Source organism: Vombatus ursinus, unplaced genomic scaffold (assembly GCF_900497805.2).
Source record: "Vombatus ursinus unplaced genomic scaffold, bare-nosed wombat genome assembly UNPS02009205.1, whole genome shotgun sequence".
NCBI classification, from domain to species: Eukaryota; Metazoa; Chordata; class Mammalia; order Diprotodontia; family Vombatidae; genus Vombatus; species Vombatus ursinus.
The window spans coordinates 55,504,939-55,530,646 of NW_020948983.1; the positions used below are offsets into that span (position 1 = coordinate 55,504,939).

The following is a 25,708-nucleotide window of genomic DNA, read 5'->3' on the forward strand; positions in this document are numbered from 1 at the left end:
CATACTAGTTCTCTGTTCAACAAACTCTAGGGCAGAGATTATTAACCTTTTTTTGTATCATAGACCCCTCTCTGGCAGTCTGATAAAACCTCTCAGAATAGACAGGTTGTTTTTTTTTAATATTAATAATCCCAGGAAATGCTAAATTTCAGTTAGAGGTTAGTAAAAATAAAAATGTAATTTTTTCCCCCATGTTCATGTTCATGAAACAACTGAAATCTATCCATGTACTCCTTGAGGTTACATAGACCTCAGATTAAGAACCCATTCTCCTGAGGCATCTAACTTCTTCTTGGAAAAAGTACAAACTCCTCTGTTTGGCATTTTAAAAAACAGATCTGCACTGCTATCTTTTGTTTTTACTTCATGGTTTCCTGTCCACTCTTCAAGAGTCATCTTTATAATAAAGAATAAAAGAGAAAGAGAAAAATATTCTGGAAAACCAATCAACACATTGAAAAAGTCTGACATTATATGTAATGTTCCATAGCCATGGACCTCCATCTCTGCAGTGGGATGGGGGTAACATTTTCTCATGAAGCCTCTTTGGGGCTAAGCTTGGTGACTATAACTGCAACATCCAATTCTGTTTTGGTATTTTTGTATTTCCATTTATACTGCTGTAATTAGTACACATGTTGTTTTCTTGGCTTTGCTTATTTCACTTTGCATCAGCCCATAAGTCTTTCTACTTTCCCTGTACTGGTCATGATTATTTTTTCTTACAAGAACATTCCACTGCACTCACTTGCTGCACTTTGTTCAGTCATTCCTTAATTGATGGTCATCTATTTGATTTCCACTTCTTTGTTATCACCCAAAGTACTGCTCTATTTTGGTGTCTATGGTACCTAGTACCCAGCACAGTGCCTAGTACATAGTAGCTACTTAATAAATACTTGATGAATGAATTGTTACTAACAGTGAAAACTCCTAGAAAAGAAAAATCTCAAAAAGACTATATTTTTGTTTCAGGGACAAGAGGGTAGTTAGGGCAGGAATCTGTGTTCCATTTCCATAGTGGGCCAAGGAAAGAGGGATACTTCAGTCTGAAATAATGACTGCAGATGATAAAAGTGAATAAGATGTATGAAACCTTATATTTGTACAGTTATGATGCAGATCAATCCTTGTCTGGCTTACTCTGAGAAACATTTTCTCAAGTTTTATTCTAGTGGAAGACCTTTGTCCCCACAGGAGGAACAGGAAGGGGTGGTATTTTGTTACCTGTATTCATCCCTTACTTTCTTCCCTCTCTTATCCCTTCTCACCCATCTCTTCATCCCCCCTGCTCTCATTTGGTGTACCTGCTGGAGCTTCTGCCTCAGGCTGTGGGAACTACAGGCAACTTGAAGCCAGGAGACCCCCCTGCTCAGCTATACTGCTCCCAGTCATTCTCTTCACATGCTTATTACTTGAGATAAGGTTGGTTTGCAAAGGCATGGAGCTTCTACGAAATGAATAGACTCCAAAGCCTTATTGCTGGTGCCTCAATTCTGTAGGACACAGAAGGGACAGGGACTCTAGAGAAGGGTCACGAATAGTATAAAGAACTCAGGGTAGTACTGTCCATTGGCTTAAAGCATCTGCTACTTTCAAACGGTGTATATAAATATGGATTCACTAGTGTGCGAGCTATAGTTACCTATGTTAAAACTGGGGGCACCACAAGAGAAGCAATTCCCCATTGACAGGGAAACTACATAAGAATTGCCCCAATCATGCTCATTAAATTTTTACAACAGTTAAGATTTGAGGATAAAAAAAGAAACTGAGAAGCCAATGTTGGAATATTCTTTCTTTTATGAAATTCCAGAAAATTCTTATTTCTCTATAGACTACAAGCATTATCAAAGACTTAGAGATAATCACTCTATACTTTAGACACAAACAATGGTGCTTCACAATTAATAAAATGTGCAAGAATAAGGAACTAAAGAACTTTCAGACAGCATGGTGCTATGAACTAAAAATAAATGAAGTCAGTTACTAGGCAAAAATCCACAGGATTGAAAAAAATGATCTTTGCTACCTGGTCAGGTTTACTGAAAACCAATGAGCGGCATGAAACCTGAAAGACTTAGGAATTCTTATCGACTCAAATGACCAACCACAATTCCAGAAGACTCATGATGAAACAGGCTACCCACCCACCTCCAGACAGACAGGTGATGGACTTGAGTACAGATTGAGGTTTATGTTTTGTTGTTGTTTTGGACATAGCTAATGTGGGAATTTGGTTTGCCTGACTAAACATATTTGAAATAGGTTTTATTTCTTGCTTTCATAATGTTTGATGGGAGGGGAAGGTAGAAGGAAGAGAAATCAGATCTGAAAAGAAAACTGAATAAAAGAAAAAAAATTGAAAAATGAACATAAAAAGGGAAGTTTTTCCTTACCCAGATGCTTTTATCTAAACAAACATCTAAAATCTGAAGGAAAAAAAAGACAAGAAACAAGGGTAAAAAGAGATAGCCCTTTTAAAGGAAGAGATCTTGTCTAGCTTCAAAAATGACTGACTTGGAACTTGCTACAGATGATACAATCAGGACCCTGATCGGAATGCAACTCTGCAAGGGTATTCCTTATTTGAAAGAAACATGACAAGTAGAAAGGGGGCAGTGAATATGGAGTAGATTTATATATTCATGTAAGAAAATCCAGGAACAAGGTAGGGGGAAGTATGGTGAAGAACAACTGAAGCAGAAATTAAAGCAACACTGTTGTTAGAATACACCACTGAGCACCTAGACAGAATGAGGAACTAGATGAGGAGTTGGGGAAACTGCTCACTTCCCAAATCTCTCTCTCACTTCGAAATTCCTTGTCTTTTATTATAGTATTGGTAACACAATCCTTAGTGCCCTAGTCTTTGCTTTTTGCCCAAGACTTCATAATCTTTAGCAAAGCTATCTAGGTTCTGACAGGGTCATTTGTCTTTGTGAATCACTGGAAGTGGGTATTGTCATTATTTTTGGACAATTCTTGGAGGTTGTCACTAATGATAAGGGGAATCAGGAAAAATTTCTCATAGCAGATAGCAATCTGAGCTGAACCTAGGAGGAAACTAAGGATTTTAAAGAGGGAGAAAAAATTAGGTAAGAGTGAAAAGACAAGGCAGAACATGGAGAGCTGAGTTTAGGGAACAGTATTAGATAAGAGCCTGGAACACAAAATGTAAAAGGGAGTAAGGTGAAATAAGTCTGGAGCTCAGATTCTTAAGATCTGGCCCGCTTGCATTAGCAATACAAATGCTTAGATTCCTTGAGAGTCTGGCCAATATGGCGGATTCTTTAATTCTCATCCACTCCCCGATCGATATTCTAATAAACCTTGTCTTCGGCTAAAAGAAGGCTTGGGTCAAATTCATTCGGGCAAGACCTGTGTGTCATGATTTTGGGGTCCTAGTATGCCTAAACCTCAACATTTTGGTGGTCCGTATGGGGAAGCTGCCTAACCCTAAGCTTTTCTTCAGCCAAGACTGGAAGGTATATAAGCCTTCCCCTTCTTTCTTGCCCTGCAGTTGGGGTTGCTCTCCAAGCACCTAGGAAGGCTTGGAGGTGATTTTTGGGCAGACAGTTACAAGGCTGTCTCTTACTCGGCCTGATGCTCTCAGGTTCTCTGTTCACTGGTTCGGTTTAAGGCCAAGGACTTGGGTACACCTTCCGCAGCATAGAGGAGAAGGATGGACACAACATCCAGAAGTGTATGCCTAATTCTGTCAATTCTCTCAACGCTAGGGAATTGGTAAAACTGCAGGTGTTTTTTGGTTCCCTGAGGCTTACTTACTCCCTTACCTCTACACCCCTGGATCCTCCTTCAAGGAGGCTACAGGGAAAAGTCAGAACAGCTAAAAACATCTCAGCCGATTCTGGTAGTTCTGTTATTGATCATTAAGGAGTTTTGAAACACTTCCTTACAACTCTGATCATTCCCTTCTCCCACTCCCTTCCCTTGAATCAAGATGGTATCTTTGTTAACACCTCTCATAGGAGAAGAGAATTTCATCCTCCCCCTCCCTCACCTTTGAATTCACCCTCCCCCACCTGGCAAAAGGAAGGGGGGGAGGGACAGCAGCTAGAGCATGAGCCCCCTGGCAATGGCCTTGGGCCCTGGGGCAATCTTTGCCTGGAAGCATCACCCAGATTCAGCACATCCTGCTAACCCCCTCACTCCCACTTCAACCCCCAGCAGCCCTGGGGAGAGAGGGAAGGGGGATGGGTCAAGGTAAAGAAGTTAGCCAGCCTCCGAATTTGGGTAAGCCCGTTCTTTTAAAGTTGTACTTTTAACTGTTAATGAAGAGACGGTGATTCTCTGTGTAAAGTAATCTGGAAATGCATTTAACAAAACTGAAGTCACCTGATTGGTAATGGGTTTGTTTTAAGTTTCCAATTGATAAACTTTTTGTATCAGTTATGTCAAGTAACTTTTCATAATTCGGTTTCAGCTAAAACAATTTGGCTATTGTTGGTTATTGCTTTAATGTGTAAACTTGCCAAAAAGCTTGTTTGGGTTATGGCTTGCTGAGAATTTGCAAGTATATGAAAATAATCTCTAACAATTGGCTTTTTACACCAGGACAAATTTAAATTTGAGATGTAAATCCAGGAAAAGTTTTTCCTAAGCTGTGATTAGTGAAACTTGCTGCTTGAGGTAAAAGCTCATGGGACCCTAAATGATTTTATTTTGAGTTGTCTGATGGATCATAATAATCCATCAATAATCAATAATCTACCATCTGAGAGAAATGTCACAAGCTACTCAGAGAGAATGTGATACTGGTGGGAAGTCAGCACCAGGAAAAGCTGAGAGGACAATTTTAGCCTCAGTCTAAGATGGGATCCTCCTGGCTCAGTTTCCCCATTATGTTCCTTTGAAAAGGAATGCTACCTACCTGGCTATTCCTGAGTCTGGCTATGAGGTGGATTTGAAACTGCACAGTTGGAAAATTGTGAATTATCTGAATTCAAGCAGAGCTAAGGATGTTTTATCCTGAAATATTTGGGCCCTAAATCTTGTCCCTACTTAATCCTTTTATAGCAAATTTCTAGTCAGAGCAAATAGACAGCAAAAAATACAAGCACAATGCAAGCGTGTGAGATCTTGCTGTTTTGATCTGAATGTGTAGTCATTCAGTGCCCCCAAACAACTGAAAATAAATCAGAAACATTTTCAGTTTGGTTTGGGGTGGAAAATTTCAGTGATAATTGAAGTGAAAGTCAAATCTCTTGGCAAATTCATTTGTGTAACTATTGAATCTGGAGTAGAAAACTTCTACCTGCAAAAGTGTTACTTAAACTTTTGAAAAAGTAACAAGATTAGATAATTCTGCAGATCAAATGTAAACAATTTTAATGGGGCTCTTACACTTTTACTTCTCCCTTTAGCTGGGCCCTGCATTCTTTTCTGTCAGATTTGTGTCTTTCAGACCACAGGCCATTCACCTACAGCTGGTAGCAAATAGTGGGTATCAGCCAATGTCCCCCCATCATCCCCTGGATACAGCCTATGCTCTGTTCCAGTCAACCTCCTCTTCTGGACCCCCCTCGAGGAACGGACAGCTCTATGCCCCTTGCCAGCAGGCAGCAGTTTCAGAAGCCAAGATCTTCACCCCTTACCCCAAAAGAATTTGGGTCCCATTTGTTTGGGGGGGAATGATGAGGATGGGATCTGAACCCCTAAAAGGAAAAGACCATGTCTTTGGGATCTGGACCCAAAAAAGGAAAAGCCCCGGACTTTCCCACATGGCTAAATCTCTGGCGTTTGCCTGAGGCTATAATCCACTCAACTGGCCTTTCATTGTAGCTGTGTCCAATCTCCCAATTCTGTTCTATTACCTCCCAATTGCCCCTGGCCACTCCCATTCAGATCCTCCTTAGACCCTTCCTCCAGTCACCCTAGACTACTTGACCACTCCTAGATCCCTCTCCCAGTCTTTCTGTATAGAAGGTCCATCTTGTCTCCATTAAAGTGCTCAGATTCTTAAGATCTGGCCCACTTGCATTAGTGAAACAAATACTTAGATTCCTTAAGAGTCTGGCCAATATGGCGGATTCTTTAAATCTCACCCACCCGGACTGATGTTCTAATAAACCTTGTCTTTGGCTGGAAAAAAGAAAGAGAGAAATAAGTCTAGAAATCAGATTATGAAAGGGCTTTGAACGCAAAGAATTTAAATTTTCTCCTAGAGATAAGAGGAAAAAACTGGAAATTTTTGAGCTGGAGAATAATGTGATCAGAGCTATGCTTTTGACAGCTTTTTGGAGGATGGACTGGAAAAGGGAGACATCAGAAGCAAGGGGAGACATCAGAAGCAAGGAGACCCATTAGGAGAGTATTTTAATAATCTGGGCAAGAGGTGACCTGGTCATGTCAGTGGAGTGAAGGGGAAGAATACAAGAGATGTTGTGGAGGTAAAAATCAACAAAATTCGCTAACTAATTGAATTTGGGGCAACGAAATGAAGAAAAGAATTAAAGATGACTCAGAGGTTATAAACTGGGGTGACTATAGAGATAATGTTTTTTCAACAAAAACAGAGACATTTAGGGGAGGGGAGATATAATGGTTAGAAAGGACTTGATGACTTATCAATGAAGTAATTTCATGAAGCCAATGCAAAACTTTAATAATGTTAAATAACATAATATTTTCCTAACAAGGATTCTAAGAGAAATAACCATATATATTACCTGATAGCAGAAGATTTATAATAGTTTTTCAGAAAAGGATATGCCATAAAATTGTGCTAATATTTATACAAAGAAGCTTCACTTAAGATAGTTCCCAAATATGTATATTCTTGTTTATAAATAGAAGCAAAACTGAGTTGATTCAAGAAATAAAAATGTATAGTCACATTATTCCATCAAAAAAAACCCAACCAATCCTGGGTCTATTAAACCTGTAGATCCTGTAGAAGGACCATAGGATCATAAATTTAGGGCTCCACGAGACCACAAAAAACAAGTCCAACCCTCTCCTTTTATTGATGAGGACGTGGAGGTACAGAGAAGTTAAGTGATTTGCTCAAATCACAGAGCCACACCAAAGTATGGAACTGAATTTAGGTTTTCCTGACTCCAAGATCAGCCCTCTATTGACCATGTCATGCTGACTCTCTAGGAACCTGAGGCTGGGAGTCAGCAGACTCAGGTTCTATAATCTACCTCTCCCAGGAATAGTGTGATCTTGAGTAAGTCACTAAACTCCTTAACTCAAGTTTCTCATTTATAAAAGGATATAATGCAGGCTTATTCTTATTACATTATGGTATTGCTGTGAGTCTAGTGAAGTTGAAGGGTCCTTAATCCACTGATGTTGGTATACACTAAATTGACCCCAATCACAAGCACCCTAACATAGTAGGCAATTTTTCAGATTTGGCCTGGCCAAATAATTCAGTACCCTGGAGCCAACCTGGTGATGATAGGCTTCTCTGAACTTGGAAATATATATACATATATATACATATATATACATATATATATATAACTGGGACTATACTTGAAGATATTCTATCATGGTGGAATTTTTAAGTATAAAATGAGATCTTATTGTATAAAAGCATTTTAAAATGTAGGTCTCATTACAATATGTCAACTATAAGAGTGTTATGGCCACTGGATGGGTAGACAGAATTTAGCTACAAAATTGAGGATTTGCATTTTTCTAACTGATGAAATTACACAACTATGCTTAAATTTATAATAAAAGGGCCAGCTTACTATCCTTTAGAGTTTCCAGTGGTCTATATCAAAAGCAGCAATAATGTCAACCTTGGGTAGAGTCAGGGTATATGACAAGTTAGAAAAGAGTAGTTCAACAAGAGTTGGTTTGTAATAAAGTTCAGAGCACAAGTTGCTTGACTATAATGTCTAACATCACAAATAGACATCAATGACAATGACATTGACATCGACATCATCATCATCATCATCACTAGCATTTATATAGCACTTGCTATGTACCAAGTATTGTGCTAAGCATTTTATAAATACTATTTAATTTATTCGTTTAATAAAAAAGACCATAAAATTAAACCTGATTTTTAATACTGACATTTTTGGTTAATATGATACATCACAGATATAAATTTGGTTTATCATGCAAGGAACAAGAATGTAATACATAGATTACCTGTGCTTCCTCCTGATACTTCATCTGCATGGCTAATCATACCACTGAGGCGAACTATACTAGATGTAGGATTTAGACTGCCCATATTTTGATAATTGAGCTTAGGAAGGCAATCAGCACTTCCTTTTGCACTCTCATTCTCAGACACTGTGAAGAGAAAAAGAAAATTTCATTTAAAAAAAGTTTGGCATTAAAAACAGGAAAGAAAAAACATACCTGAGGAAGTATAAAGGTTTGTTCCTATTGTTTTTTTTTTAAACTGCTAAATTTCTATAAAGATTTAAGAAAACACTAAACTGTTTCTCCATTTATAGACCTGGAATTATTCCACTTTCTCCAGACTTTCAGGAGAAAAGTATGGGCTAATTTATATCATTATATATAATTTATACATGAAATACAAGGCATTAAAAAGCTGTGTAGAGTTGGGACACTTATAAGGATACAAGGAAAAATTTGTTAACCAATACCTTATGTTAGATTGTATGCTTTTAAAGAATTTTCCCCCCTCTGCGTGTGCAGCATTGTCTTTTTCTTTCATTATGGGCCAAAGTCCATTTTAAAATATTCTGTAACAAAAAAGTTTTCAATCCCCAGTTGAAGGCCTGGTTATTTCAAGAAATACTCGGTACTACATAATGATACTACATCAAGAGAATTTGGGTCTCTTAGAGTTCAATGTAATAAGTATGTGACCTGGAGTCACTAACTGCATATATTCATGTGGTAAAATAGTTATCACTTTTACATTGAGTCCAATTTTCCTTATTATGAGGATGCATAATGATGCAAATATCTTGATAGTCAGGGATCTGGGCAGGGATAAGAATAGAATAAGCATATTTTATACCAGAGGGTCTCTTATATTTTTCAATGAATATAAAGTTAGCAGAAGGCACAATATACTTTAAATACTTGTGAATTGGCTCAACTACATAAATAGTAGGTAATTTAATATGTTGGTACTTAAGTACCTACAGGAACTACAATCACTCTCTTTCTTGTCCTCTTTTTCTTCCTGTAAATCTTGGGTTGATGTGTCACCTCTTCTAACTTCATCTTTGGATAATGAATTATATCCAAGATCTGACTGACCCCCTGGAGAGATGGAAAATATTTTAAAAGTTAAGAACAATAATTATGTCATATTTTATGAAATCCTTCATAGTGATAAGTGAAATTGTGAGTAACATGGTACTTAATCTATTTTAAAAAGTCATTAATTGTGAAATTTAAACAAAAAAAGCAATTAAACTTACATTTATAATAAAAAACCCCATATAGAACTATCTATAATTCATCAGTTATTATCTCTTGGGGTACACCTTTCATTGTCTTTGCTTGTACATTGATCCCCATATTTGCATATATATGCACTCACAACCACATTATATAGTTATATAGCGCTTAAATTGACTTGCATACAAATTTCTGGATACATTTCAAATGAAATCACTATACTGCCAAGTCTCTTCTGATTCCCACTAACGAGAAGGAGTTGAGTACTTGTCCTTCTTTCATCAGCCCTACCCTTAATAGCATGAAGCCCAACAGGGCAAAGAAAAGTCTGCAGATAATACAAAGTAGAAAACCCACTTAAAGATAACTAAAATTTGACTGAATATACTAGCATAAATATACAAGGATTTTGGACTGGTTTTATGTAACTGATGAGTTCATTAAGGTTTCAACTAAAAGAAACCCAAACAAACCCATATAATTTTTTTTAATGTAATCATATTGGGATAAGGAAGAAAAAGCTCAAGTAATACACTGAAATTAAATGCTAAAACATTATCCTATAATATAATTTTTTATCATTTTAGGTGATTTGTTTTCTCATACTGGCCATATTTGTTCTAATATGAACTTATACTTTTCTAATGAAAATGATACTCTAATTCACAAAGAAATAGTTCTTAAAATTTAGAAAAATAATTTTAATAGATTCCTCTCTTTTAAATGATATGCTTTTAATTACATTTTTAAAAAATAATTGCCTAACTCAGGTTGTACAAGCTCTCACTGAATTATTCAAGAAATAAAAACTTGCCAAGAAAAAGCTAAAAACATGAATATCATATTTCATCATCATTTGCCTATAACACAGTTCCTCCTAAAAATGAACATCAAAAGAAACAAACCAAACAAATATTCTGTTGCAAGTAAAGCAGCTTTGAAGTTTTGTTTTTAATAAATTTTGGATCTTTCAATTCATAATTCCTATCTGTTATGAATAGGCTATTATAGTATTTCTAAATGTTATATCTAATTTTTAAAAATGTAATATTTAAAGGACAAATTGATACACTAACTCATTTACTACATGTATCCTAGCAGTCAACACTACATAGAGAATATCTGGTGCATTCATTTCTTATGTTACAGCAAAATTAATATAGTTCTTCAGTGCTAAGATGACATAAGTTTTTAACCCCATAATTTTTCTAGTGATTAAGAATTTTTATAGAATGTGCTCAAAGAAGATTATATGCTCAAGGGATCTATGTTCTTCTGGAACTACTTATATTTTAATATACCAAAATGTTTAAATATGCTGCTTTAGTAGCTCTTCAACATTTTATTCTATTAAAAATAAGGAATGGAAGAAATTAGACAGCTAATGAACTTTGGAATCTAGCCAATGTTAAATAATAAAAGCTTAACAAGTATTTTAATAGAACAATATATGTTTCATTAAGTCATCTACTTAACATCATATCAAGTTAAAAGAGAACATTCAAAACAGGAATAAGACAGTCTATCAAATCCTGTTTAAATATATGCCATAATACATATATACATATACACACACAAACCTGTACTAGATCTATCATCAGTAGAATCTACTTTGATTAACTCAGTGTTGAAGGGTGCCTGCTCCACAGTGTTTGTGTCATTACAACTATCCATGCTGCCATGACTAACAGCATCCAGGTCACTGCCATCTGCTCAAGAACACAATATGATAGCATTTTACCACTCAAGGAGATATATCCCAAAATACCCATTAATCTGTTGATTTTTATTTGCTTATGGTGGCAATCTACTGATTGTTGTATGAAAGAATCTGAACCTTTTCATCTATTTAATAAAAATGTGTTCAGCATAAAGCAAACACATAATAAGTTATGGATTTGTTTAAATTAAGCAACCCAAGATTGAAATTTAAACAATGTCAAGAAGATCAATTAATTATTTTTAAATATAATTTTTATTATGTGCTAAAACTTCGTATGAGACAACCAAAACTAGCAAAATATTCAGTATCGTGAATTTAAAATACTTATAGAATTCAAAATTTTAACAAGTCATTTCATGAAAAAAAATCTTAAAATTACTTTATTTACCTGAGAGAGGAGCATGTGATAGATGAGCATTTTTTCTTAAAACTTTTTTGAACTGTGCTATTCCTAAAACAACATTTCTTATTTTGGTCCACAGAAAATAACCGCTTCGACTGCTTGAAGGCCAGGTACTTTCTAAAACAGCCTATTAATTAAATATAACATATAATGATTATCAATTATAACGGCCCCACTAGATATACATCCTCCTCTCTTTTCTCTCCCTCCCTTCATCTGCATCTCTTTTTTTCCAAACCAAAGACTAGAAAATAAGGAAATGCTATTTATTTTAAAAGTACATTTTCAATTAAATAAGTACTTTAAGAAATCCTTGCAGTTTTATCAATTGCACTTACATTCAAGCATTATAATTATCAAAAATATTTATCACTCTTCCACCACACTACACTAAACCAAATTAATTACCTTATTATAGTAACCATAAGTAATGGCATTGGGATGAACACCAGCTTTTTTCATTTCAAAAAGTACTCGTACTGCAAGAACAGGCTGACCATACTGGCCACACAGCTGCATAAGAACCCGATAGCAGACCTAAAACAGTTATGTTAAAAGGTACATAGAATTAGAGGACTGTGTGTACAATTTTAGTAGGAAGCAATGGATTTTATGAGACTTAACTATTACCTCATCAGGAGGATCAATCTTTTTAGAATGCATTTTTCGAAGTACATCATAGGCTGTTTTCAGAGCCCTGACTTTTGAATGGCACACTTTCACATATGCTGGGAGGCAAATAAACCACAGACCATAACAATGACGTAACAGGCATCTGGACCACATCTGAGGGATGGAGGAATACCTCTTTGCTATTTTATGAGCTGACTTTATTTCCTGGGAAACAAGTTTTCATTAATGATCTTATATGCACTTAAATATCCTTATTCACATGATCAATGGCATAATTATAAATTACAGGTCAAATCCTGTTAAAACAAATCCTACCACACCAAAATCCCTGAATAACTAAAACATGTTAAAATAATAATTGATATATATACATATATATTTCAAGCTATATCTATTATAATAAAATTGTAATATAATAAAATCATTGGATGATCTTTTAAAATGGGCTGCAATGAGATTTGAACTATAACAGTTACTGAGTACTCTAGGATGTGGCACTCTGTTAGGAGTGATAGATTAGCGGGTACAAAAGAATTAAACTGTGATGACAATAAAAAGTAAAAACTTTTTGAATTACCTGTTTAGTTCTTCTGAACATTGCTGAAGGGCTATTAGGACTACTATTTTTTGAAGCCAGTTTATTATTTTGTGTTTGCAGAAATCCCTCTGGCCTCTCAAATAAATCTATCTTCAGGACAGGAAATCCATTATAGCTGTTAGAAAATATGGGGAAAAATCTCCTGTTAAAACCTACATGCAGAAGAATATGATACCTAGAGATTATTAGTTATGTGACCACTCACTGATTAACTAGGAATTGGTATTATTGACGTGTATTCTATCAGAGGCAGTGGGACACAGTAGATGGGACGCTGATATTGAAGTCAGGAAGATTTGGCTTCAAGTCCCATGTCAGACTTATAAACCTCATGACCCTTGCCAAGGCACTTAGAGTCTGCCTGTGTCATACAGTGCCCTAGGACCTCTCCATTAAGCCACACTGAAGAAATCTAAGTAAGAGAGCCTTAGTTACTTGCAAAATGACAGGAAGCAAGGCTTAGGGAGAGCAAACACTTGGGAAAGAGAAATATAAAAAAAAATTCTACAATTCACACTGAAGAACAACTTGGCTTCCTTTACAATTTTACCTGATACATCCCATTTAAAAGCTTCAAAATAGTTTTAACCCTTGATATCCTAAATTAGTAAGATTATTACTAAAGTAATTTGTAACCACTGTCAATTACTTAAGGCAAAATTCACTTAGCTAAAGAAATATTGGCAAAGGACCTATAGGAAATAGAAACAAAGAGCAAAGCAGTTCAAAGAAGTTGTACTCTATAAAGGTACATAATATGTTGATGGTATTATTATAAAGGAATGAGAGCAATTTTCTTTTATTTTTTTTAAATTTATTTATTTATTTTGAGTTTTCAATATTTACTTCCATAAGATTTTGAGTTCTCAATTTTCTCCTCCTCCTTCCCCTCCCCCTTTCCCAAGATAGCATGCAATCTGATACAGGCTCTACAAATACATTCATATTAAACATATTTTTACATTAGTCATGTTGTAAAGAAGAATTAGAACCAATGGGAGAAACCACAAGAAAGAAACCAAAAAAAGAGAGAGTAAATAGTATGCTTCATTTTGTATTCAGATTCCATAGTTCTTTTTCTGGAAATGGATAGCGTTTTCCATCATGAATGATTTTCTTTTTTTAAGTAATTACATATAAGTCCTCTACCCCTGGGGGTGTGAACCATTTTGTTTTTGTCTCTATACTACCAACAGTTAGTACAGATCTTGACACATGATGTAAGCTAAATAAATGTGAATTGAGTTCTGAATACCTTATAGAGATAAATCTCATCACATTGCAGTCATACTCTGTATGTTTGTGTGCATCCATGCATTTGTGTATGTACACACATACACGAATCTCCATGTAAGCTACCGTCTCTCTGCATATGGACAGGACAGAACTGGTCTCCAGCAGTAGGCATGCATTTTATTTTTCTAGTAGTGGCTACTATTTGCACCAAAACATTTCAGGCTCAAGAAAACCACTATCCCCTAACTCCCCAAACAAAAGGGAAAGGGAGGTGGATGTTTAAATTAAGACCTAGATGCTTACTTCAATAGGTCAAAGATTTTGTGATTTCATCCTTGTGGAAACTGTCCACACTGTCAAGACTGAGCTTTCTCTCTAAGCCTTAACATTCCTGAGTTCCGACCAAAAAAAAAAAAAATCATTGCCTTATGGCCAACCTGGTAATAAACTTCTCTGAATTTCACTAGGCTGGTCCTCAAATGATATATGGACAATCTGTTCCTGGACTCATTTTTGGCCTCCTTAGGGTTGTCGTGAGGATTAAATGAGATAACATTTGTAAAGCCCATAGCACAGTGCCTGGCATATATTGTTTTTGTTGTTGTTTAGTTGTTTAATTGTGTCTGACTCTTTGTGATCTCATATGACTAGAGTGGTTTGCCATTTCCTTTTCCAGTGGATTAGGCAAACAGAGGTTAAATGACTCTCCCAGGGTCACACAGCTAGTGAGTGTCACAGGCCGGATTTGAACGCAGGTCTTCCTCACTCTAGGCTGAGCACTCTATCCACTGAGCCTAGCTGCCTCTATATTGCCTGGCAAATAGTAGGTGCTTAACCTTTTCCCCTTCCTTTCCAGCTTGGTAAGACTTGCCAGTGCTTACAAATCAAAGTTATGTCTACATCATACTAGCAACAAGGACAAAGTATCAACAGAGTAAGACATAACATAGAAAGAATAAATGACCAAGGTATATTAATACAAATGGAGAAATCAGAGAAGTAATGCTATATTGTCAAATAATACAAAGAAATGGTACTGCTCCATTTGTAAACTGGCCCTCTAGAAATCATATTCAAAAAGAACTAAACCACTTAGCTCTGTACTTCCTGGGTCCATACAGCCTTATCTTCATCCTGGCCATTTTCCAACCTGCTACCATGCACATACCCACATGGGGAGTCAATTGATTCTCCTATGGCTGCACTCATCATCTGTGTGTCTTTGTAGAAAAACAAACAAAAAACACCTGCCCCTGCTCACTGCTCCTCTACTGTCCACCGCTATTACTCTCTTTAAGAATAAACTTTCCTGATTTTGTATTTGTACTCCCTGCATACAGAAGAGTGCTTAGCATAGAGAAGGCACTTAATAAATGCTTTTTATTACTTCACTCAAAATCCATAAAAGTAGAATAATAAATGTCAAGCAGGAAATGAGATGCATATTTATATGAAGATTTATAAAATTGTGAAAATGTTATAAATATTTTAGAAAAAAGGATCAAGAAAAATATTAGAAGTAATAATATTTATGGAGAAATACAGTAGACTTAAAAGAAGTTAGGTGCGACAATGGATAGAGCACTGGGACTGGAGTCAGGAAGATGAGTCCAAATCCAGCATCAGACACTAACTAGCTGTGTGACTTTGGGCAAGTCATTTAACCTGTTTGCCTCAATTTTCTCACCTGTAAAATGTGGACAATAACAGCACCTACCTCACAGACTTCTTGTGAGGATCAATTGAGATAATATTTGTAAAGTGCTTAGCACAGTGCCTAGCACACAGTAGGCACTATATAAATGCTTATTCCTTTCTCTTCCCCCTAGACTGAAGAAAAGCAAATTTCCAATTTGTATAGGTTTCAATGGATACCTCTGCTTCTCCATTCTTTCTCCTGCTACATGTGGAAATTACTCTATGCTCTACTGCCTACCTTTCATAGAGATTTTGTGACAGTTAAGGAGAAGATCTTCCAAAAAAAAAAACCAAAAACCTTTTTTCAATTAAAAAAAAGCAAAAATATGAGACTGAGATAAATATATAATAACATTTTTGAGCTCTTAAAAAGAAAAATATTATGTAAATCTGAAGTAGCATTATAATTGGAGAATAAAGGAAAACTAGTAATAGTTGATGACAAAAAGGTTATAACATTTTCTTCCCTTCAAAAATTTATTATTTTTAGCACAATATTCTTTCTAAATTTTTTCTTTTTCCTTTAAAATTTATAATTCCAGATTCTCTCTCTCCCACCTTTTTTCACCCACTGTGAAGGAAAACAATATAATATCAATTATACATGTGAATCCTTGTAAAACATATTTCCATATTAACATATCACAAAACAAAGTTAAAAAATAAAACAAGAAAATTATGCTTCAATTTGCACTCAAGGATTCATCAGTTCTCTCTTTGGAAGTGGATAGCATTTTTTCATCATAAGTCCTCTGGAATTGTCTTGGATCACTGTATTGATCACAGCTGACAAGCCTTTCACAGTTGATCATCATTATAACACTGCTGTTACTATGCACAATGAGTTCCTCATTCTTCCCACGTCACTTTGCATCAATTCATATAGGTCTTGCCACGTTTTCCTGAAACCACCCCCCTCATCATTTCTTATAGCACAATAGTACTTCCATCACAATCATAAACCACAACTTGTTCAGCCATGCCCCAAGTGATGAATATCCCCTCAATTTACAATTCTTTGCTACCACAAAAAGGGATGCTTAAGTATTTTTGTACATACAGTTCTTTTTCCTTTTCTTTTGATTTTTTTGGAGGTACAGGCCTATTAGTGGTATTGCTGGATCAAAGGATATGCACAGTTTTGTAGCCCATTAGGAATCGTTTCAGATTGTTTTCCAGAATGGTTGGACCAGTTCACTATTACACCAATAGTTCGTTAATGTATGTATTTCCCTCATCCCCTCCAGCATTTGTAATTTCTGATAGGTATGAGGTGGTACCTCTGAATTATTTTAATTAGCCTTTAATTTGCCTAATGATTTAGAGCATTTTTATATGACTATAGATAGCTTTGATTTCTTCTTCTGAAAATGTCTGTTCATGTCACCTGACCATTCATCAATTGGGGAATGCTGTCATAAATCTGACTCAGTTCTCTATATATTTGAGAAATGAGGTCTTTATCTGAGAAACTTGCTGCAAAAAAACTTGGGTATTACTTCACTGTCTATGGTACCTTTTTTAGTAAAATGATGTTTCTCTCATTATGTCTTTTAATTAGGTTTACTTTGCTTTTGCTTTGTGTGACATTATGATTGCTACACCTGCCTTTTTTATTTCAGCTGAAGCATAACAGATTCTGCTCCAACCCTTTAACTCTGTGTGTCTTTCTGTTTCAAGTACGTCTTTTGTATACAACATATTGTTGGATTCTGCTTTCTAATCCATTCTGCTATCCATTTCCATTTTATGGGTTGGCTCATCCCATTCACATTCATAATTATGATTACTGTGTATTTCCCTCTATCCTATTTTCTTCTGTTTATCCTTCTCACACTCTCTCTTTTTATCCTGTCCCTCCTCAAAAGTCTGTTTTGCTTCTGACCACTGCCTCCCTTAATTCACCATCACTTTTATCATTCCCCCCCCAATATCTCTTATGCCTTTCCCCTCCTACTTCCCTATTTGATAAGACAGATTTCTATACCTGATAGAGTGTGTATGTGTATGTATATACATATATACACATATACATATATATAACACATACATACACATATATTTTCTTCCTTCTCAAGCATTGTCTGTCACCTCACATCCCATTTTCCCCTCCACTATAAACGTTCTTACTTGCATGCCTCTTTTATGAGAAAAATTTCCCCATTCTAGCTCTCCCTTCCCCCTTCTCCCAGTGCATCCCTCTTTCTCAGCCTTTCTTTTTTTGTTTTTAGATATTATCCCAACACAATCGACTCACACTCAGGCCCTCTGTCTATGTAGACCCCTTCTAACTGCCCTACTAATGATAAAGCTCTAAGGAGTTACATGTATCACCTTCCTACATAGAAATGTAAGCACTTTAACTTTATTGAATCTCTTATGATAACTCTTTCATGTTTACTACCTTTTTAAGCTTCTTTTGAGGCTTGTGTTTGAAAGCCAAATTTTCTATTCAGCTCCGGTCTTTTCATAAGGAATGTTTGAAAGTACTCTATTTCATTAAATATCTATTTTTTCCCTTGAAGGATTATACTCAGTTTTGCTGGTTAGGTGATTCTTGCTTGTAATCTTAATTCCTTTGCCTTCCAGAATATCATATTCCAAGCCCTCCAATCCTTTAAGGTAAAAGCTGGTAAATTTTGTGTTATCCTGACTGGTTCCGCAATATTTGAATTGTTTCTTTCTTTTGCTACTTGCAATGTTTATTCCTTGACTTGGGAGCTCTGGACTTTGGTTATAATATTCCTGGGAATTTTTATTTTGGGATCTTTTTCAAAAGGTGATTGGTGGATCCTTTCAATTTCTATTTTATCCTCTGTATCTAAGATATTGGTGCAGTATTCCTTGATAATTTCTTGAAATATGATTTCAGGCTCTTTTTTTGATCTTAGCTTTGAGGTAGCCCAATATTTCTTAAAATTATCTCTCCTTGATCTATTTATTTTCCAGATCAGTTGTTTTTCCAATGAGATATTTCATATTTGCTTCTATTTTTCATTCTTTTGACTTTGTTTTATTGTTTCTTAATGTCCCATGGAGTCATTAACCCTTGCCCAATTCTAATTTTTAAGGAATTATTTTCTTCAGTGAGCTTTTGTATCTCTTTTTCCATTTGGCCAACTCTATTTTTTAAGGAGTTCTTTGGTGAATTTTTGTGTTTCTTTTACCATTAAGCCAATTCTGTTTTTAAAGGTGTTCTTTTCTTTAGTATTTTTATACCTTTTTTTAACCAACCTTTTAATTTTCTTATAATTCTCATTCCTTTCCCCAATTTTTCCTCTACCAATTTTATCTCTTTCTTTAACTCTTCCAGGAATTCTTGCTGGCCCTGCGTCCAATAAGCATTTTTAAGGCTTTGCGTGTAGCCATTTTTACATTGTTGTCTTCTTCTAAGTTTATGTCTTAGTCTTCCTCGCCACTGTAGTAGATTTTTAGGGTCAAGCTTTTTTTTTGGTTTGATTATTTTTTCCCAGACTATTTCTTTACTTTAAATTTTATATTAAAGTTGGGATCTGCTCACTTGGGGGTGGGAAGGCACTGTGCCAAATTTCAGGCTTTTTTGTGCTAGTGTTTTCAGAGCTAGTTCAAGGGGTCTGCAAGTTTTCAGTGCTTCCAAGGTTTTGTTATCCTGAGAAAGGTGTGATCACTGCTCTTGTGTCTGTGTTCTGGTCTTTGCACAGGAAGGACCTCTGCTCTCCTGCAGCCACAAGTGCTAACACTCCTGTTGGCCCTGGAACTGTGATCAGGTCCTCTGCTCCCTTATGATTGGTCACTAGTTCTCCTCTCTGCCATCAAACTGCAACCCAGAACTGCTTATGGGCAATCGAGTTGCAAATCAATTCTAGGTGTACCCAGCGCCAGCAAAAGGTCCCTTTTAATCTCTTTTTTTTTTCTTTTATTTTTGGAGGCAATCAGAGTTAAGTGATTTGCTCAGGGTCACACAGCTAGTAAGTGTCTGAGGCTGGATTTGACCTCAGGTCCTCCTGACTTCAGGGCCAGTGCTCTATCCACTGCACCACCTAGAGACACCCCCTATATTCTCTTTCTAATCAATTGTCCAGCATCCTCAAGCTCCATTGTCTCTGGGCTGAAAGCTCCCAAAGCTGATGCTGCTGTTGCGGCCTCCACCAAGGCCCACTGCTGGCACTCCTGTCCAGCTCTGGGCCTATACCCACTCCAGTGTTACAGACCTTTCCTGTGGACCTCCTGAATTGTCTTAGGCTGGAAAAAATATCTCCCTCTGAACTTTTTTCGGCTCTACCACTCCAAAATTTGATTTGCGGTGTTATTTTAAAGTTGTTTGTAGGGGAACATTGGGAGAGTTCAGCTGAGTCTTGGCCTGTATTCTACCATCCTGAGTTATAGCATTTTCTAGAATCTATTACTATTTTAAAAAATTCCCAAACCAACCAACCAATCAAAAAAAAAATCACCCTAAGTTAACAGTGTATTAGAAACAAGACTGCATCTAAAGCATGTAGTAAACTTACCAGGTCAAATTCATTAGCATAGATTTCAATTAAAACAAAGAAAAACTTCTTGAAAGCTTATAGTATGAAATTAAAGATGCAGAATCAAGCCTACAATCATACAAAATATTGTAAAATCTTTCTGAAGACCACAGAATTTGATTAATCTTTTAAAATTACCTTTAATGAAATAAACAAAAATTTTAAAATGTTCTTGAAATATAACATAATTACATAAATTTCTAACAAAACTCTTGTCAATATTTGAGGGGATAACTAATTACATAGCTATGATGAAAGACTTTCCCAAATTTTTCGGTATTATGCAAAAAAAAATACAAAGTTGTTTAGGTGAGGGTTTAATTTGTTTAATGATTTGCTATACATTTGCCTACTACCTACAAATAGTAAGATTTATAATGTTTTAGCTTTTAAAAATAACATAGTAGGGGGCAGTTAGGTGGTGCAGTGGGTAGAGCACTGGCCCTGGAGTCAGGAGGGCCTGTGTTCAAATCTGGTCTCAGACCAGACACTTGACACTTACTAGCTGTGTGACCCTGGGCAAGTCACTTAACCCCCAATTGTCAAAAAAAAAAAAAAAGAAAAAGAAAAAAGAAAAAACATACTATAGTACATAGGATCATAGATTTTAGAGCTATAATGTAACTTAAAGATCATCAAGTCCCACCCCTTCCCATTTCAGTGATGTAAACTAGTATATATAGATGATCATATTTCTCTTTTGAACCCATACCTCTTACTTATTGATTACCTGTACTGTAAAGGGTGTTCTTCACCAGTAGGTAGATGTGGGATCTCAGGTGGGGTTACGAAAACAGTATGTTCACTTTTGAAGGATTCATCCAGTTCTATAAGTCGCATTTCACCATTTTTGTCCATATCTACCTAAAGAGGTTTAAAAAGAAATACACTAAAAACACACTTTCCTTGGAAGCAAAGGGTTACAAATATCTTAAAAGGGAATAGAAAAATGTATGCTAGGCACAAGGAACTGAGGCATCTTACTAAAAGCAGTTTAAATGCTAGAAGTGGCCTAAAGACATTACCTAGGATGTATATACCCACAGAAAGAATGAGAGATCATGTAAGAGAGAATGAATGGACAGAAGGCCTGAGGTAATTAGTGCCTCTGAGATTTAGGAAAGCCACTGCAGTACATTGAGAAGCTCCTCAATAGAGAGCTTATGTAAACGTGAATAAGAAATACAGAATGAGAAGTTGAGAAATGACTGCTATCCATACCATTAGAGGGAAGAGTTTCCAATGAATTCACAGATCCACTGAATACCAAAAGTTCAACAATCAGCAAGTATTTATTAAGTGCTTACTATGTGCCAGGCACTATGTAAAAGGCTAGGGATACAAAGAAAAAATGAAAACAGTCTCTGCCTTCAAGAAACTAGCATTCCAATAGAAAACACATATGTATATACAAAGATACATAATAAAATAGGTACAAGGTCACATTGGGAAGGCACCAGGAGTTGGGGAGAATGGAAAAGGCTTGGTGCAGAAGTTGGAGGTGGAGCTGAGTATTGAAGGAAGCCAGACATTCTGAAAGGCAGAAGTGAAAAGGGAGAGCATTCTAGGTGTGAAGCATGGCCAATGTGAAGGTATGGAGAAGGACAATGAAGGATCATGTGTGAGGGACAGTAAACAGACCAGTATGACTGAATAAGTAGGAGTGAATAAAGAATAGTAATATGTAGAAAGACTGGAAACACAAGAAGGGACCAGGTTGTGGAGAGCTTTCAATGTCAAATAAAGGATTTCGTATTATGTGTTTGAGGTAACAGAGCCACTAGAGTTTATTGAGCAAGTGGGGTCAGACCTGTACTTCAGGAAAATAATTTTGAAAGTTTTGAGGAAGTCGGATTGAACTGAGGAGAGATTTGAGGCAGGGGGATTAATTGGGAGGCTACCGTAAAAGTCCAGGTGTGGCCATGCCAGTGGACAGAAGGGATATGTGTCATAAATGCTGTAGAGATAGAAATATAAAATTTGGAAACTAATTGGATATATGTGGGATGACAGAACAGTCAAAGATGACACTGAGATTTTGATTTCACAAGATATCTGATTCTAGCTGTCATAAAGGAAATTTTAAAATTTACCTTTGAAAAAAATATATAAACATTTAAGCCGTCATTGATATTTAGACAGTGTAAACGATTACTCAAAAAAGGGTCATCCTTAGTGGACTGTGAGACTCACAGCCATCCTAGGGAACTGGAGGGCTAAGGCAAATCATGTGCAGCTTTTCCAACATTTTGTAGGCAGGTGAAATCAGGCCGAAAAACCACCACAGAGAAGAAATGAGAAAAAAATAAGGAAGAAAATGTCAAAAAAGGTTCAAATGAAAATCAAGGACAACTAAAACTCTGTGGTGTGTGTGTGTGTGTGTGTGTGTGTGTGTGTGTGTGTCTGTCTGTCTGTGTGTGTGTGTGTTAGCCTGATCAAATGAATGCAAGTCCTGGGTCTTTTTAAAAAATTACCACCTTCACAAGTAGCCAGCTCTCCAAGTTACACTTCCCAATTTTTGTTGCAGGCACTATGATCTCTATTCCCTAGGTTTGCTTTTTAAGAGTGATGTCTAACTTTTCTTTGACTCTTAGCCTCCATATGCAGTTAATTGCTAAATTTTGTCTCTTTCACTTCCACAATATTTATTGTATCTGTCTCCCTTTCTCCACTCATGGCCCTAGTTCAGGCCCTCATCACACAGTGCATGAACTATTACAATAGTCTCTTAATTGATATCTTTGCCTTTATTCTCTTTCATACTCCAGCTCAGCTTAGATACTACCTCCTTGAGAGCAGGGGCTTATGCTGCCTTTGTGTTTCTGAGACCTAGGACAATGAGTTGTACACATCAGGGGCTTAATAAAAATTTGTGAAACTGAAATAAGTTATTGCCCATCCACCTGGTTCCAGAATCAGGATTAGGGGGATTCCCAGACCAAAGACCAGAGTCAAAGGCAACCAAGCCAACTTTTATAAGAATTAATAAATGCCTGTTGACTGATTGATTGCCCTACCCTAGGGACAGGTCTAATTCTTCACAATGCCTCATCTACCAAAATGACATGCTATAATTGTTGAGATTTTATGCTGTAAGTTTAGGTTTAGCATTATTTTTAAACAAGTATTTGCCTTTGCAAATTCTCAACATAGCCCAACAAAAGTTTCATAACTTATTTCAAAATTACAAAAATAAAAATATATCCAAGGCATGCCGGAACATTTTTGTCTTCTGCAAAGCATAATGACACCTGTCTCTGTCATAGAGAGAGAGAAAAAAAAAATCCAATGTCCATATCAGGATAAAATTAAAATAGTTTTCAAAGTTTTATCTTCTCTTCATATTTTGTATAAGATTTATATCTGCCTTGAAAATGCTCTTTAGAGATGCTTATGGTACTTAAAAGATAGAAATAAAAAATATCAAAATTATAATCATATACATAGAAAGAAAAATGACTTTTTAAAAGGAGTCAAAATGAAACTTTATTAAAGTCTTCCAATGATAATATATGGCTGTGAATTGAAATATAATCTATAAAGAATTAAAATTACAGGTGACCCAAAGGGTGATGAAGAGAGGCACGGTGGGCAAAAAGAGGCTACAGTATATTAACAAAGAAGAATCATGTGCAAGAAGTAGCACAAAAGTTATCATCAAAGAGAAGCATGATTGAAAAAGGAAAACGGCTGGTTATATAGTAAGAAACAAGGGCTTGATAACTTTTGTGCTCCATAGACAACCTCAAAATATTAATGACCTAGAATACTGGGTGGATGCCTGTAGGGCCCTGAAGGGATGACACCTTCAAGTATCACAAGATGAGAAGGCATATGTATCTGGGTTTGACTCTGTTTTAAGGGGGGAGATGTCCCAACCTGTTATTAAGTTCAGATCTCACCAAAAGTATTGAAGAATCGCACCTGCTTAGTACTTCAAGGTCCTGCAGTCTTACTGGTCTATGTACTCCCTCCACCGATACTGACATTAATTCCTCTAAGATTTAGTAGATTGTCTTCAAGAGTTGTGATTGAAAAATTTACCTTGTGGCAGGTGATTAGCTTCCTATCCCACCCTTTCCCTCAAAATCCCTTCAAAATTGGTCATTTTCTCTTTATGATATCAAAAGGCAGTATGAAACGAGAAAAATTTCCAACTAGACTCTAGATATATCACAAAGATCTAGTACCTATTTCTGACAGAGAAAGGAAGAGGGGAATGACAATAAGGTAAGAATTTGGTCACTTAAATTTCTTTTTAACTCAGAGTTGATTCAACTGAGGAACCACCTCCCTCCTCCAAATTCCTAAAAATTACAAGATTTAGATTAGGAATGGACATTAGAGATCACTGAGTCCACCACTCCCCAACACACACACACACACACACACACACACACACACACGCGCGCGCACACACACACACACACACGCGCACACGCATACTTTTACAGATGAGAAAACGAAAGTTGAAAGAAGTTAATTGTCTTGTGAAAAGTCACACAAATAATAAGTAGCATCACCTGGGTCCTCTGACTCCAAAATCAGCATAGTCAGCTACTTTTTAAAAAGCCTAATATTATTCAGGGCCAATGATAATGAAATCAATAAATTTCTTAATTCTACTTTATTTGTACCCTATATCACAATTTCTTCAAGGTACTATTTATAGCACTGAACACAGAATCCATGATGTGAAATTAAAACACACAGAAATAATACAGCATTATATTTTCATCCTTTTGAGAATGCAAATTCTATTTAATTCTAGGTATCAAATTAGTTTGTCCTGAGATTATGTATGAAGGTTACCCAGAAAGAAAAATTATTAGAGTATATTCTGGCTTGTTGTGGCATGTGTGACAGTGAAAAAAAATGCCATTTTCTTTATAACATAAACAAACTATTTAGATTTGTAATTAATGAAAAACTCATTCCATAACTTGATGAGTTATAATTATTTTTGAAGGAGGGTTATTGAAAAGCTTAAACATAATTTTATCCCATATTACATAAGTAATCTTTCTTTTCAATCTAGAATTGAAATTGTAATTTAAGCCATATTTCAGTTTTTAAAATCTCTACATAAATAGTAATATACATATCAAAAGAAGGCATCAAGCAATCATTCCAATAATCTTCTGCATTAATTTCTGTTGAGTGAACAGCAGGTGACCTACTTTCATGAAATCCTAGTCAACTAATGCATTAATTACATAGTACATTAATATCCTAGATCATAATGTCTCAGGTTCTTTGCAACATGCTAAGCCTTGTGCTTCTTTTATTTTAATTAGAATTATTTAATTTTAATAATAATAATAATAATAGTAAATTTTTATTAGAATTATTTCTTAGTCACATGATACTACAACATGGATGAATAACACATCTAATATTAGCTGAAACTTAGTATTTGTAACCAAGATATCCACAATGGCCCAAAAACATAATGAAACTGTAGGAGATTTCAGTCTGTGCTGAGAACTGTATATGTAACAGTGAACAGTTTTGTCATCTATTACTAC

General features: G+C 35.9%; 1 protein-coding gene across 6 annotated transcripts in view; it reads right to left on the minus strand.

Annotated features, from left to right (window-relative positions):
- Positions 1–25,708, minus strand: part of DENND4A (DENN domain containing 4A) — a 145,826-nt gene that overhangs the window by 27,254 nt on the left and 92,864 nt on the right. For 5 of the 6 annotated variants that reach the window (XM_027851561.1, XM_027851562.1, XM_027851563.1 and 2 more), the window contains 8 exons: positions 20,911–21,044; positions 12,715–12,850; positions 12,135–12,341; positions 11,913–12,041; positions 11,490–11,631; positions 10,959–11,087; positions 9,118–9,237; positions 8,140–8,286 (listed from right to left, as the gene is read on the minus strand). In XM_027851561.1, the coding sequence (XP_027707362.1) occupies positions 8,140–8,286; positions 9,118–9,237; positions 10,959–11,087; positions 11,490–11,631; positions 11,913–12,041; positions 12,135–12,341; positions 12,715–12,850; positions 20,911–21,044 (1,144 nt within the window). The remainder of the gene's footprint in view (positions 1–8,139; positions 8,287–9,117; positions 9,238–10,958; positions 11,088–11,489; positions 11,632–11,912; positions 12,042–12,134; positions 12,342–12,714; positions 12,851–20,910; positions 21,045–25,708) is intronic. The other variant, XM_027851564.1, reaches the window with a different exon arrangement.